The 15,322-nt window shown below is 44.5% G+C and overlaps 1 protein-coding gene across 2 annotated transcripts in view; it reads right to left on the bottom strand.

Moving 5' to 3' along the window:
- Positions 1 to 14,761, bottom strand: part of CREB3L2 (cAMP responsive element binding protein 3 like 2) — a 129,058-nt gene extending 114,297 nt beyond the window's left edge. For both annotated transcript variants that reach the window (XM_050918748.1, XM_050918751.1), the window contains exon 1: positions 14,306 to 14,761. In XM_050918748.1, the coding sequence (XP_050774705.1) occupies positions 14,306 to 14,407 (102 nt within the window). In that variant the 5' untranslated portion in view covers positions 14,408 to 14,761. The remainder of the gene's footprint in view (positions 1 to 14,305) is intronic.
- Between the last annotated feature and the right edge of the window lie 561 nt (positions 14,762 to 15,322).

Genomic DNA, 15,322 nt, shown 5'->3' with positions numbered 1-15,322 from the left:
ACATCTGTCCAAATGAGGCCAAAACAGACAAGATCCACTGAATCTGTACTGTTGTTCTCCTTTTTGCTCTCTCCTCTCCTACAAGGCCTTCCTTCCATTGCAGCTTCCAAAACACTCGAGTAGGAAGACTAAACAGGATTCTATTTGGATTTCATCATCAGTCCTACTGAGGTCAGCAAGAGTTACAACCAATGTGAGACTCAAGGAATTTAGTGTCTGACCATGTGGCTCTTATAAAGAATAAGAGACCACTGCTAGGGAATCTCAAAAGGCTACCAAATGAAAATGGTCATGAAGTGCATTAGCTAACATCTGCCAAAACTTCTAGCATCCTGCATTATTGGCTAGTTCAGAAGCAGTGCCTGTGGCTTACAGGGGGCATCCAAGGATCTTAGAAGGGGGAAAAGTCCAGGATATACACCTGAACTAGGGTTGCCAACTTCCAATTCCAGAAAACCGAACACCCTTGCCCCACTCCTTCACCACCTCTTCCAGAGGCCCTGGCCCTACTCACTTCATCCCCCCTCCCTCCGTTGCTTGTTCTCCCCACCCTCACTCACATGCTCATTGTCACTGCAAGGCCCAAACAGGCATACTTACTGTTTTGATAGATGTATTATGCTAATTTCAGGTTTTATTTGTTACAGGACACTAGAGTTGGCAGAAAAATAGTCCAAAAGGGTAATTAAAAAAAAATTCAAAGATTTTCAGGATTCTTTCCCTCCCCTCTTCCGATTTTTCATACCCAGCTCCTTGTTTTTTGTTCACTGAAGTTACTGTGATTGTGTGTGTGGAATTAGGACCACACATTATCACAGCTGCAATGGGTCTATTAAAGGCCCACTTCTGAAGCCCAAATACAAATCCATAAAGCACAACAACCACAGAAATGCACACCTGTCCAGATACCTATATAAATAAATCTGTAGAAATGGACTCCCACACCTATGTATGTGTATTCATGTGCACCCATCTAGCATGCACAAACACTTCCATATTATTTATTCTTACAATTGTTGTTTAACGCCTAGAGACCTCCGACTAAGATCAGGGCTCCAGGGTGGTAGGTGCTGGACATACACATAAAAAGAGAGAGTCTGCAACAAAGTTTATAATGTAGCTAGACAAAGGTGGGGAGAAACATACGATAAATTGGCTCTTCCGCAATTATTAGTCAACAATGTATTATTTCTTAAAAAGTGAATATTTCTTTTAGAGTTCCCTTCTCTTTTAAAGAGCTTCTGAATATGCACATTGTGTGTCCTCAATTTTTTAGAGCGCAAGCCAGCAAAAGAAATAAAAGTCAGAGTTAGGCTGCAAATTTTATTCACACAGGTATACACACACCTCCCTACACAAAGATACACAGTCTCTTACACACATACAGTGCATGCCTGCACATACACACTCAGCCGGGAAGGGAGGAGGGTGGAGGAGAGGGGATGGGGAGAGAAAGAGGCCAAGGACAAGAGGAGGGCAGGGGTGAGTGGGACAGTGAAGGAGGGGGGCCATGTAGGGTGGATGGGGATGCAGGAGGTTACAGGTGCATGAGGATATGGGGAGGAACAGGGATATATAGGGACATAATAGGAGTGCAGCAGTGTATGGAAGTGAATGGGGTGCAGGGAGTGAAGAACATGGGGGTGGCAGCTCTGAGAGGGGGAAAGGATGTGTGGGAGAGCACGTTAAGGGCTAGGATAGGTAGGTGTGAGGCAGGGTGGGATGAGGATGTAGGAGGTTGGTACAGGGAGGGATGCAGTGCGAGGGATGGGGGGGGTACAGCCCCATTCCCAGCACTCGGAGATGGGGATACACATACCTCCAACTCCTGGCAATAGTGTAGCCAGGTGAAGGGAACAGAGGGAGTGATAAAAGAAAACCGCTACCTGCTGCAGTGCTTTTACTCACCCAGCGGCACTCCGGGTCTTCAATGGCAGGACCTTCACTCGCTCCAGGTATCTTCGGCGGCTCTGAAGGTCCCACCACCGAAGACCTGGAGCCCCGCCAGGTGAGTAAAATGAAAGCGCCACAGCAGATGGTACCTTTTTTTTTTTTTTAAATATATATTCGCTCCCCCGGGGTGAGTACAAAGGCGCCAAGAAATTGACAAGGCACCACTTGTGCTCAGTGGGAGAGCGGCTGCTGCCCCAGTTTCCCCCCCCCCCCCCCGCAGCTATGCTACTGACTCCTGGGTGCCAGCGATGGGGCAACAGACAGACTGTGGTTCGCCGCAGGGCACACACTGTAGCTCAAGCCCAGCCACAGAAGAAGGAGGGCCAGCAGCAGTGGCACAGACACGCACCACAAATCCTCACCAGCCACTTGCTAGGTGTGCTAGTTCATCCCCTGCCCTACCCATAGGAGCGGTGCCCGTGGGCGGGACAGCACCCAGACCCCTCAGCCGCCCCTAAGCCTAGGAACTGGATATGCTGGTTGCTTCCCAGGAGCCGCACAGCACAGAGACTAGCAGGGAGTCTGCCAGCCCTGCTGCACAGCGCTGCCAACTGGACAGTCTATGGCCTGGTCAGCAGTGCTGAATGGAGCTGCCAGGATCCCTTTTCGACTGGGTGTTCCGGTCCAAAAAACCGGGCACCTGGTCATCCTAACCTTAACATATTTAAAACCTCCTTCGGCAAACAAGGACACTTACCCCCTACCCCAAAGAAATAGATCACAACATGGAAGAGGCCATCCAAGCAGCCCAAGAGAACCTGCTTTAATATGGAAAATAAAACCCCCATCAACTGCACACAACTAGTTGTCTCGTATCACCCCACCCTAGAATCCAGACAGGGTATCATTAAATAGTTGCAATCTATATTAGATGGGGACCACAGCCTCCAAGAAATCTTTCCTGAACTCTTTCTTCTGACCCTCAAACAACCTCCTGCTCACAGACTGTCCAAGATCATTAGAAGAAGCAAGCTCCACACATGCTAGGACACCTCAGCTCAAAACAGCAACAGACCCAGTAAGAACAAGTAAATACAAAACCTGTGGACATATTTCCGCTGTTAATCAACACATCTTTCAAGATCCATGGGTCCTATATATGCTTATCACAATATGTGGTGTACTTCATCCAGTGCACTAAATGTCCCAACAACTATGTGGGTGAAACCAGACAATTACTATGCTCTCAAATGAACTCACACAGAAAAATGATTTAAACAAAAAGATAAACATATCATTTTTCACAAAATGATCACTCTGATCTCTCAGTCCTCATTCTTATAGGAAACCTGCACAACACCTTCAAAAGACAAGCCTGGGAGCATACATTCATAACTTTGCTAGACACTAAAAACCATGGATTGAATTGACATACTGGATTTATGGCATATTACAACTACTCCCCCCCCCACCCCCAGTTGCTTCCCCACCATGACTGGCGGGGTGTTACCAGGCCACCTCACCTTGAATGGTCCCTTGAAATATGTTTTAACTACTTATGCCCCAATGTCACAGCTAAATACAAGGTGGAACAGATTGTTTAGCATATCTACACTACAAAGTTTAGTCAACATAAGTTACATCGATGTACAGCCACTGCAGTAATGAAATCAGTTTTGTATGTCCACACTAGCTCCTTCGGTCAGCAGCGTGCATCCTCACCAGGAGGGCTTGCACCAGCTGTCAGTCACCCAGGCCTGACAGCCAGAACAGTGACTGCAGTGTCTACACTGACACTGCAGCAACCTAACTACACCAACCTAAGCACTGTGCCTCTCGTGGAGGTGGAGCTATTAAGTTGATATAGTGGGAGATTTACATCAGCAGAAGCAACACTGTAGTGTAGATGCTCATATATGGTAGCTTATGTCAGCCTAACTCTGTAGGGTAGACCAGGCCTAAGTATGTTTCTCAGACCTGAAGACTAGCTCTGTGTAAGATCAAAAGCTTGTCTCTCCCACCCACAGAAGCTCGTCCAGTAAAAGATATTACTTCACCCACTTCATCTCTAAATACTTTGTCAGCCATGCCTTTGACACTCTTGGCTGCTGCAGTGTGTAAGGATGCTTTTATTGTTTAGCGAATTTCAAACGCATCTCTCAGCATCATCAGCTAAATAAGTTTGAAGCATCCTGTGAAGGCTGCGCTCCTGCTCTCACTTGAGCCAGTGCCAATACTCACGCCATCTTTGATGCAAGTGAGAGCTGGGCCCTCCCATCTGTCATGGACATTTTGCCATCTGAGGTAAGGCATGCTGGTATGATGTGGGCAATCTCTGCTAAAGCAAGAGCCAGCAGTGAAGTATTTCAGGGGTGTTGCAGAACAGAGCTGAGTCAGGCTAGCAAAGCTGAGGGACAGCAGCTTCCCCAGCACCTGCAGCCCTAAACCATACAAGACAAACACATGTAGGTGCATTTCTCCCTTTCCATGGTGAGGAAAAGATTTCATTAGCACAAAACTGGCTTTAGTTCTCCGATTTTGGACACATCTAGCACAATAGGTAGAAGAGAGCAGCCTGATGCTTCACTGCCATGGACAGAATGAAATCAAAGAAAAGGTTACCAAAAACAACACATTTGGACTCCATTTTCTTACTATAAAACTAGGGTTGCCAACTTTCAATTGGCAGAAAACCCAACACCCTTGCCCTGCCCCTTTTCAGAGGCCACGCCCCTGCTCACTCCATCCCCCTCCCCCAGTCGCTCACTTTCCCCCACCCTTGCTCACTTTCATAAGGCTGGGGCAGAGGGTTTGCGTGCAGGGGGAATGGCAGTGAGGTATGGGCTGTGGGGTGGGGCTGGAAATGAGGAGTTTGTCATGCAGGAAAGGGCTCCGGGGGGTTGGGGTGCAGACCCTGGGCGGTGCTTACCTCAGACAGCTCCCAGCATCTCCCTCCAGCTCCTAAGTGGAGGCACAACCACATGGCTCTCTGTGCTGCCCGCACCTGCAGACACTGCCCCCTCAGCTCCCACTGGCCATAGTTCCTGGCCAATGGGGGCAGCACGCAGAGCCCCTGTGGCCATCCCTCTGCCCAGGAGCCAGAAGGAGATTCTGGCAGCTTCCCCTTGAGTTGTGCAGAGGCAGTAGGGAGCCTGCCTGAGCTGCTGACCAACTTCTAACAGCCCCATCAGCGATGCTGACCAGAGCTGCGAAAGTCCCTTTTTGACCAGGCATTCCAGTCAAAAACTGGACACCTGGCAACCCTACATAGAACCCCAGCAGTTTGTGCGAAATGATGAAGCATCTCTCAGTGCAACTGCATGGGAAAATCCTTTCTTGGCAGACAGATTTCTAGATTTTTGCTTTTCACCAGTACCAATCACAGAAGAGTAGGATCACATGCAGAAGATTTAAAGCTAGCAGATGGCAAACAAGTAGACTTCCAAAGTGCAGGACAGACACTAAATGGTCACTGGCATCTTCACAGTAACTCACTTGGATCAAAGGCAGCTGCAGAGACTGCTCTATTCACTTAAGTCCATCCTATCTAGCTAGTATCCCATCCTTTATTTGCTGTTTCTTTCCTCTCAGTGCCTTTCCGACCTCTCAGCTTGGCCTCCTAATGAAGAGTGTCCCTCATGTTTAATATTTGTATTTAGTGCAGCCCAGAGGCTCCTGGTTGAATCAGGGCTTCATGTTGTTAGTCACTTTACAGACACAGAAGCAAATATAGTCTCTATCCTAAAGGATGTAAGGTTTAAGATGACAAGCAACATACAAAAGCTGGGGGGGAGAGGGAAGAGAGCAAAAATATATTTTACATAAAATATAGCAAATGAATGTATTTACAATCTGATCATTTTTCCTCCAAACTTTGTTGTTGTATGTTACTTAGGTCAGAAATGTTGACTCAACTGAAAAAAAGAATGTTTGCTGCCAAAAAAAGTTCCACAAGGCAAAAAACTATCACTGTTTTTATGCATCCCTTATATTTGCCTCAGTCCCTCATTTACAGCTTAAATAGAACATCCCTAACCTCAACAGTATTTAATATTTTACTCCTAAGCAACTGGATTTTTCCTATTGCCTATTCCACATACCCAAGGAGGAATACTGTGTTTACTCTTCAACTATATTTTCTCTATTGACTTGCAATTTCAATACAGTAGAATTTACTTTAGAGCAGTTGCAGGGGCAACCAGTAGGTCACCTAGACTCTCTCTACTGCATGCAACCCTTCCTCCCACAAAGTAGTGAAGTACTACAGAGGAAGCCTTCCCTGACAGAGAACTGGAGCCAGAGTACAGGACCTATGTTCAAAAACATATTTGGAAGCCTAGGACAGCTCTAAATGAGATCCCAGACTTCAAGAGACAATCAAATGCCCCTATCACTGAAAGTCTTTGAGGCCTTGGCTACACTGGTGCTTTACAGCGCTGCAACTTTCTCACTCAGGGGTGTGAAAAAACACCCCCCTGAGCACAGCAAGTTGCAGTGCTGTAAAGCGCCAGTGTAAACAGTGCCCCAGCGCTGTGCTCCCAGCGCTGTAAACTAATCCCCTTGGGGAGGTGGAGTATCTGCAGCTGCCTGGTAGCCTATCGTTACTGCTGTGGAAGATACCGATGCTCATGAAAAGAAAGAAGATTGAAAAGAACCCAGTTTTATTCCAAATCTATTTGAAAGGCTTGCACAGTTGCCACCTTTTCTACGATAGTGCTGAAAAGGTCTCTTTAACGCATAGTACAGAGATCTGTAAGGAATTCTAAGGCTGTTCTCTCTTCCCACAACTTGGCCAAATGAAAAGCTCTCTGTTCCCAGCTGCAGGACAACCAAGTTTTAGTAACATGAATGATACATTCATTTGTCCAGACTACTGCACTCCACTCACTTCCTTGATTAGCAGTATACCTTTACATATACTCAACAAGATCCTTCTAAGTCTTGAGAAACATTTAGCTGGGATATTGCGGACTACAGGCTTCCACAAGGTACCAAAAATCGTGTTCTCTGTGCTACATGGGCACACTTATCCACCATACCTCAAAATCATTTCCAGAATAGATCACTCTTCTTCTCTACCTCAACCGTCATCACAAATTCAGCATCTTAAGTGTACAGTTACACGTCAGTCCAAAGAAGCCCATCTGGAGAAAATCCAACACACTTATTTTTCTAAATTTAACTGGCAGGAAATATGATGGTATGGGTAAAGTTTCAAACCAGCATGTGCTTCTCTCAGTCAGCTTTTAGATCAGAGATGTTTACAAGAGATTTGCTGAATATTAGAACTTACTATGTTCCTCTTTTTTTTTTTTTAAATGGTTTTAAATGGGAAGTGTAGAGCATAAGTAGTTCGTTGGTTTTTGTTTCAAAAGTTATCCAGCTCCTTCATAATTGATAATGACTGTCTTCAAGTTTATTTAACTTATCTTCCTTTTAAAAATATGTACATCTTCGCTTCTATCTTTATTGGAGAGCCTTGAACAATTCTTTAGAAGACCTGATTAGCGATGTCACATTAGGCTATAAACCAAGCTGCAGAATTGCCTTCCACGCCCAGTTACAGATGAGAAGAAATGCTGAGTCTTTAGTCAACTCCTTAAGCAGGCAGAGTTAAAACTAAATGTGCAATATGATGAATTGCACTTTTAAATAAGTGTACCAGCACTCTCAAAATCAAAAGGAAATTAAATAAAGTTACATTAAATCAGGATTTTACAGGCAAGAAACAGTTATGTTTTTCACAGAAGTTGTAACTTGGCTACCCTGACAAAAGAATATTTTAAATCAGTAAAGCTCACTCCAGGTCCAGTGGTACACATGCTGTAGAAACATTGAATTTTACAGTGTGCATGTAAAATTAAGCATCATATCAGATATAATTAACAAATGAAATATAGCCTCAAGTGCCATACATTGAAAAACACAGGCAATCCAAGGAAGCCCATTCAGACATATTCTTTCTGCAGAAGTCAACTGAATACTAAGCAGAGGACCATGATCAGAGTATTTGTGAGACAGAAAATGAGTCACTGCAAATTCCCGATGAGATTCATTAGCCTGTAATAGACAATTTATCTGAAGAGATAAGAACAGCTCAAAAAGTTTCCCCAACTCTTCTTAGAGGACAATCACGATTCTGAACTCTGACATCATTGAACTTTAAATTTGGTTTTATTTTTGTTCAGGTGCAAACAAGGAAAGCACGGTCAACCTGCTGAGACTCCAGAGCGAACAATGCATTCCTTTGCACATGCCAACTGACTGCATACACCCCACAGGCCCACACTCTACAGGTGTTCAGAAATTGAAGTATCCATAGCATCAACTGTAGTGTCGTCATGGATTTACACAGCTCATGCAAATGCTATAAGGAAGCCTACATTAAGGTCTACAATTTCAGAAATGGCTAGATTTGGGCCATTTCAATTTGCATACCTTTCAAAGGCTCTATTTTCAGAGGGCAAATACTCAGCACTTTGAGAAATCAGGCCCCTTTGAAGTGTCTCAAGTTGAGTACTCAAGAATTCAGATACCCAAATTCACTGGTCACTTCTGAAAATGTAGGCCTAAAATATTTCAGTCAACTATTTCAGAGCTATCCACATACATACCTTCTCCATATGGCCAAACACCTCCAATTCTGCTCCCCATGCATCACCTTTCGAACGCTGATGTTCCAGTTCAATATCGATATTAAATACAGCTGCATTCTGCTACCATACAAAAGCAGAATCAAGCAATAAATAGGCTAACAACAAAAAAATGCAAACAAGATGCCTTTTGACATTTAAAAGTTCTTTAAAAGAACCATTCGCCTTTTGACTGCCTTCAAGAAATGGAACAGGTAGTTGGCATTTTACAGAACATTTTGTCAACAGATTTATCCATCTGTATCAGGACCTGGTATTTGTCACTGAGGCTCACAGTCCTGCTGAGATGGCATCAACTGTAGGTCAGCTTACGCAGACTTGAATTCCAACTGTCTTTTGAACAGCTACCTAAAAGGCCTGCTGCCTGCCAAGACCTGCATGCAGCTCCTCAGGGCTCTGTTTCAGAGGATGTCTCTAACAGTTACGTGGAGCAGGGAGCAGCATTCCTTATGGTGCTTTAGGCACTGCTGAGATCACCAGCTATGGCAAGAAAAAACTACAGAAGCCCCAGGGGGCTGAATCTAGGCATGGACAATTTTAAATAGTTGTGTGTTTAAATGCATTTGTACTATTACGCATTTTCTACACAGCTCTAATTAATAATTTGAATCTTGAACTGCTTTGGGGGAGTGGAGGAGGTTAAGGATTTTTAACTATATAAAGGCACCTGTCCCAGGCAATGTTTCAGTGACAAAATTTTTACCCTTTTTTATATTACTTATGCACACATTACTGTACGACTGCAGAAGGAAAGTGGATCCTTCCTCCTGTCCGTAAGTTTTCCTATCATACTTCTTTTTTTTGCGCTTTTGTCTATCACACATTAATAGAAGATTGTGTCTATTAAAGACATCTCTCAAAGGCTGTTCACATCATTCCTAAATGCATACACACGTGTCTCTCTACTTAGAGGATAAGATGCTTAGTCCCAAGGAGGGATGCCAGTTTCACTAGCATAGAGGTGTCTGCTGAAGGTTGGGATTTATAAGCAGCCTTTATAATGGTGCATGTCCATCTTCTGAGATGGCAATAACAGGACTGTACGACCAAATTTTTCATATTTAAATCACAGCTATGTGCCCAGACAAGAATAGGCAAAGACCAGAGGAAGACTCAATCTGCGTGCCATTGGCTGCCAACAAGACAGTGACATTGCACTAGGGAACATGGGAAGGTCAGCATATCATTTGAGAGAGAAGTGACCAAGCAAATACATCTGTGGTGTTCATCCTACTAAGCAGACAAACAGTTGAAGACACAAATCTGACAGCAGCAGGTCTACAGTGGCACTACAGACTCTACTCTGTGCACCCCCATTGCTATTTACAGATACACCAAGCAAGAAACTTGCATATGCAGCAGAAGCAGCAAAGCCAATGAATCCTACAGGATCTGAAATCTGAACCAGGGAAATACTAAAGTTCGACTCAGTTGCGAAGCTCTATTAAAAGTAGTTGTGGAATTTTTACTTCATTACAGCAGGCACAACATATTCCTCTACAGAAATGGTACTTTGCAAATAAGAGAGTGTGGGTGACAGTAGGAATAGATGCTTTTCTTTCCCTGTGAGGGATTACTATGGAAAAAATAAGCAGTCAAAATAATCATACTATCCTCTCTTTTTGAAGTACATCCACTTCATCATTCATACTATTGGTCGATTGTGTTTATCCTTCTATTGGTGGCTTCACGCACAATTCTTCCAACACAGAAACAATTTCTTGCATCTGTTTGGGTCCCTTCAGAGGCCTCTTCCTACATGCTCCCAACAGTCAATGCCTAGGTAAGATTATTTGCCACACAAGCACGGCACTCTCCATTTAAACACCGCAGAGACCGGAGCAGTATTCCTGACCACTGGGCAGCCAGAATGTCATTTATTTTGCAAGCTATACACATTTCAAATAGCCAGTAACTGGGTTTGGAAATAGTGTGACCAGATCATAAGTGTGAAAAAAAATGAGGACAGTGGATGGGGGGTAATAGATGCCTATATAAGAAAAAGCCCTTAATATCAGGACTGGTCCTGATAAAATTGGGACATCTGGTCACCCTATTGGGAAAACACATGTATGTTGGGCAGCCACAATTTTTCACCCAAGCTCTGGATTTTAATTAGGAAGATACTTCTGGCTGACAGTATGAATTAGAATGGCAATTCAGTCTTTGTCACTGACCAAGATCCAAATAGTAGCTGGAAAGATTAATCACAAACACAGCTATAAAATCGGACAGAATATTCTCAGAGGGGTCCCTGGTTTCATTCAGAACATTCCTTTTTTTAAATTAATGGGGGGGGAAGAGAGAGAGAGCGCGCGCGCACCCTTCCACAGAACAGTGCAGAGCTTGCTGTCATTAAAGTCCCTATCAGCTCATTAACATAGGAGTGCTTTCCCCCCAGAGCTATCTGAAGATATACATTGTGCAAGGCATAAGAAATTTCAATGACAAAGCAGTTAAACAGGATAGTTAAAGAAAGACAGTTACAGCGTGTAACAGAAAGCCTGCCTTCTAGTTGCATTAAACTTCAGAACTTGCAACAGGCATGCTTCCCAGGACCCTAAGGCCAGCCTGCCCCGCACAGAGCAAGTTAGACCTTATATGGTTATTCATGTTTCTGCACATGGACTAACACAAGATCTTTGCTATGATGCAGAATTATGATACTGCACCATGGCACTATGGTACGTCACGGTTCACAGATGAAAACCTTTTATTTATTTACCTGGGTATATTAGTACTCACAAAAGTGAGGCACAGATAGGACTGCCTACACTGAGCCAGGGATAGCGCAGGTAAATACTGAGCAAGCTTCCTCATACAGCTCTGCCAGCACACCTCAGCCCTCACCTATAGCAGTCCCCTGAATTAGGATCTTGGACTTCTCCTGAGCAGAGAGTCACCAATTGTGTCAACTTTTATTACTGTGTGCTGTGCACACACACATTGGACTTGAATGCACCCTCTCCATCCACACACCCAAGAAAACATTACTCATTTTCACCTGAGATCAGAGACTAAGGTCTGCAGAGCTGACAAAACATGCCCACAAAACATCTCCTGCATTAGAGACAAGTAACAGCTGGAGGCCTAACACTGGCTTGGTTGAGGCTGGGTTTTTCTCTTGTTTTGCTTTTTGTTGTTTTTAAGGTAGTGGGCAAATATAGTTAAATTTCAGATATTTATTGGCCCTTTATAGTCACTCCCCCAAGGAATTTGCATCTTTGTTTTTTAAAGGCATAAAATATTTGTGCTTCAACAATACATTTCCCACCGTAGAAAGGTGGTTAATATTGGAAACCAGCATGGTAACCAAATGATAGGACTCTGCATTTCCATGGAAGAGAAAAGAGTTTAGTTAACGATCTTCATCTCTCCTTGTCAGGACAGACAGGAAGCGACAAAACATTCGGCCTTTGCAGGACAAGATCAGAGTTGGAGGGGAGGAAGACAAGAATCCTTGTGACACAACAGCAGCCCCTTTGATAGGTGAAGCTCCACTGATGGTCTCCAAAAGGGACAGGGAGCCCCAGCCAAAAAGAGAGTTGCCATAACCATTATGATAGGCAGTGGTGAAGAGTGGGGCTCATGATTTCAGTCCAGAGATTACACAATATACTTCCAGGGAAGAACGGAGACAAACATGCCTAAGCTTCACCAACAGCTGCTACCAAAAGCAAGTAGACTGGAATCAGAGGATTCAAGGGCAATTTTTAAACTAACCAAAGGCCATGTCCACAGTAGGAAAAACAGGTGGGTTAACTAGCACACTAGTACTACCACTATCTTTGTCTACCTTAGGATTTTAATAAACTAAAATCCCTATGTAAACAAGGTAATTGTAGTTTTAACATGCCAATTAAACACACCTTTTTCCCCCTAAGAAAGTCAGCCTACAACAGTGGTTCTCAAACTCTTGTACTGATGACCCCTTTCACATGGCAAGCCACTGAGTGTGACCTCCCTAATAAATTAAAAACATTTTTTAATATATTTAACACCATTATAAATGCTGGAGGCAAAGCGGGGTTTAGGGTGGAGGCTGACAGCTCGCAACCCCCCATGTAATGCCTTGTGACCCCCTGAGGGGTCCTGATCCCCCGTTTGAGAACCCTTGACCTAGAAGGAAGAACTTACCAGAGGGATTGCTTAGCCATGCCATAGGAAAGTCCCTGTAGAGCATTTCACTTGCCAGGGTTAGACGCATGTTTACAGTGAGAGTTTCTGTAGCCAGAAGCTATGAACTGTTGCACTGAGAATGGTTATTTACAAACCTCCATAGTCTGTGTCCAAATAAACTTTTTTTTCTTGGTCCAATAAAAGGTATTACTTCACCCACCTTGTCTCTCAAATATCCTGGGACTAACACAGCCACAACTCTGCATCCCAATAAACTAAAAGCCTACTAAACAGATGGTCAAATTCCAAATTCTCAGCTTTGCAGCAACTAGTAATATAAAGTAATCTGCACCATGGTAGAATTCACTCACTCGGTACACTAAACACCCAAACCAATTTCTCGTCAATATTTTGTACAATTCAGTCAAAGCCTGGCCCATTTCCACCCAATGAGGGTTTGTCAGCCACTATAAAAAAATAAGATCTTCAGTAGAAAATACTTCTCTCTCTAACGTGGCTGTGGAAGACTGAGTAATTCTGCATTGTTTGCCTGGAGGAACTTCATTTCCCCCCTTTCCCATGATGCCCTGGGAAAACCCACTTTTGGCCTTATTTTGAGTGAAGTGACTTTTGTGCACACTGCAGTAAAGTAAAGCATACATCTGGCTGCAGCTGTGCCTTTGAAACCAATTAACAGTGCATTTTTCAGATGAGGATGAAGTCTTCTTTCTCTCCTTATACCCGCAATCCAACACAAAAATCTTTCAGGAGGTAGGAGGGCTCCAACTCCCTTTCAAGCATAACCTCTAATGATGTGGTGGTCTGCAGAAATGCAGGAACCGGTTCCTCAGAATTTCAAAGTCTTGGATTTCACTCAATTGCAGAATAAACCCATTATGGTAAAGTCCTGAAGTCTGTTATTTTGTTACTGATGCTTTAAGTTAAACCTTTACAAACCTCTTAATTGGCACAAGGTGGGGGAGAGAAATGTGGAATCCAAACCACAAAGTTACACACCCATCTTTGCTGCTACCGTTTTAATAAAATATGAAATTTCAAAGTCATTTTTAAAATTGCTTAGGATCAACAGCACCTTAATGCACTGTAAGGGTGCTCCCTGTATGCTCACAGTCATTCTCGTTTGGAAGGACGTGAAGAAATGAAAATACATTTCAGCAAAGTCCTGGGTGCATCTGTTTTCCTAGTTACCACCCCGATTAAAATCCCAAACGCCAGACTCCCCGCCCCCGTCATTACTAAGGGTAAAGCAGTTTTACGGCTTCCCTCAAATGGGGCCCAACTCCACCCTGGGTTTCTTCAGCTACCCAGCTGGAACGACAAAGAAAAGCTAGGCTTAAAGGGACGGAAAATGGTATTACTCATACTTTTCAAGCACATTCATAATTTCACAAGGAAGATTTCTGACCGCCTTCTACACCGAGTATTCGCAAGAACTCCTGCTAACAGACCAGCCTAACTTCCAGGTAGATGGGTGCTAGCCCAACTCCTGCTCCTCCACCCCCAAAGAGAGGGGCTGCCCCCCACATTGGAATTATTGCACACCCTCCCCGTGATAAGACGAACACACTTTAGTGTCTGTACAGAAGACACACAAACAGCCCAGCGCTGCTGCTTCTCACCGTATTGTTTAGCAGGGAATCGGAGTCCACCAGTTCTGACAGCTCGCTCAGCTTTCGATCCCAGTGCAACAGGCTCTGCTCCCCATTTTCCAACACCTCCATGGTCAGTCAGAACCACAGTAAAGCCAAGGCGGGAGATAGGGTATGTGTATTTGGGCACACTTCACTATGGGCACTCTGCTCCCACAGAGCAGCCTTATTCCATATGACCAACGCTCTCCTTTTGCTCAGTCTCTTTGTACTTTACGCTCCCTCAAACGCTAGCTATATGATATAAATATATCAATTTAAGTTGAAACAAATTCCCAGAACAAGCCCTCCTCTCGCCAGCGCTCAGGGCTGCAATACCCGTATTATTTGCACACAGCTGATACGCATTAGAATGTGTCTGTGTTTGGGTTTAATAGGTACTGAGCTTCCTCTATCAGCTGGAGACCCTCCCTCCAGCTGCTCAGAGCCCAGACTCAGACTGACACCAACAGCCTTGTCTCCCCACCCCCTTCAGACGCTGGCTCCCCCTCCATAAAAATTGCCAATCACTGGCTGGTTTCAATGACTCTGCCCAATCAGAATTAAGGAACTAGCCTCCAGACTGCACTATTTCCCACACCGCTCCAGCTGTGGAATGTGGGCGGGGGGGTCCCTGACCTACTTAGCCGTATGGGGAGCCCCTCCCACGCCCCACCTGGCCTATTGCTTTGCTTTCCTTTGGCCAATAGAAGCTGCCCCCACCCTCCCATCTGCGCGGCTGGGCCAGCAAAACAAAGCTGACAGTTGCTTTAGCCAATGCAATAGCGACAAGAATACAGCCTGCGGAAAGCTCCGCCCGCACTTGAAAAGCAAAAATCAAAACAGTGAGTGCGGTGAGAATACACACAGCAGGGAAGCAGGCAGGCTGGAGGGCTTCCCCAGATCTGGCAGCTCTGTGTCTCATTCCGCAGTTAGCCTAAAGCCATCTTACAATACACAAGATTTTTCTGTGCACTTCCATGAGACACTTGCAATCTCCTTCCAGTT

Source organism: Gopherus flavomarginatus, chromosome 1, assembly GCF_025201925.1.
Source record: "Gopherus flavomarginatus isolate rGopFla2 chromosome 1, rGopFla2.mat.asm, whole genome shotgun sequence".
In the NCBI taxonomy this organism is placed as follows: domain Eukaryota; kingdom Metazoa; phylum Chordata; order Testudines; family Testudinidae; genus Gopherus; species Gopherus flavomarginatus.
Note: the sequence above shows the minus strand (reverse complement) of the source record. Positions and strands in the feature narration are given on the sequence as shown.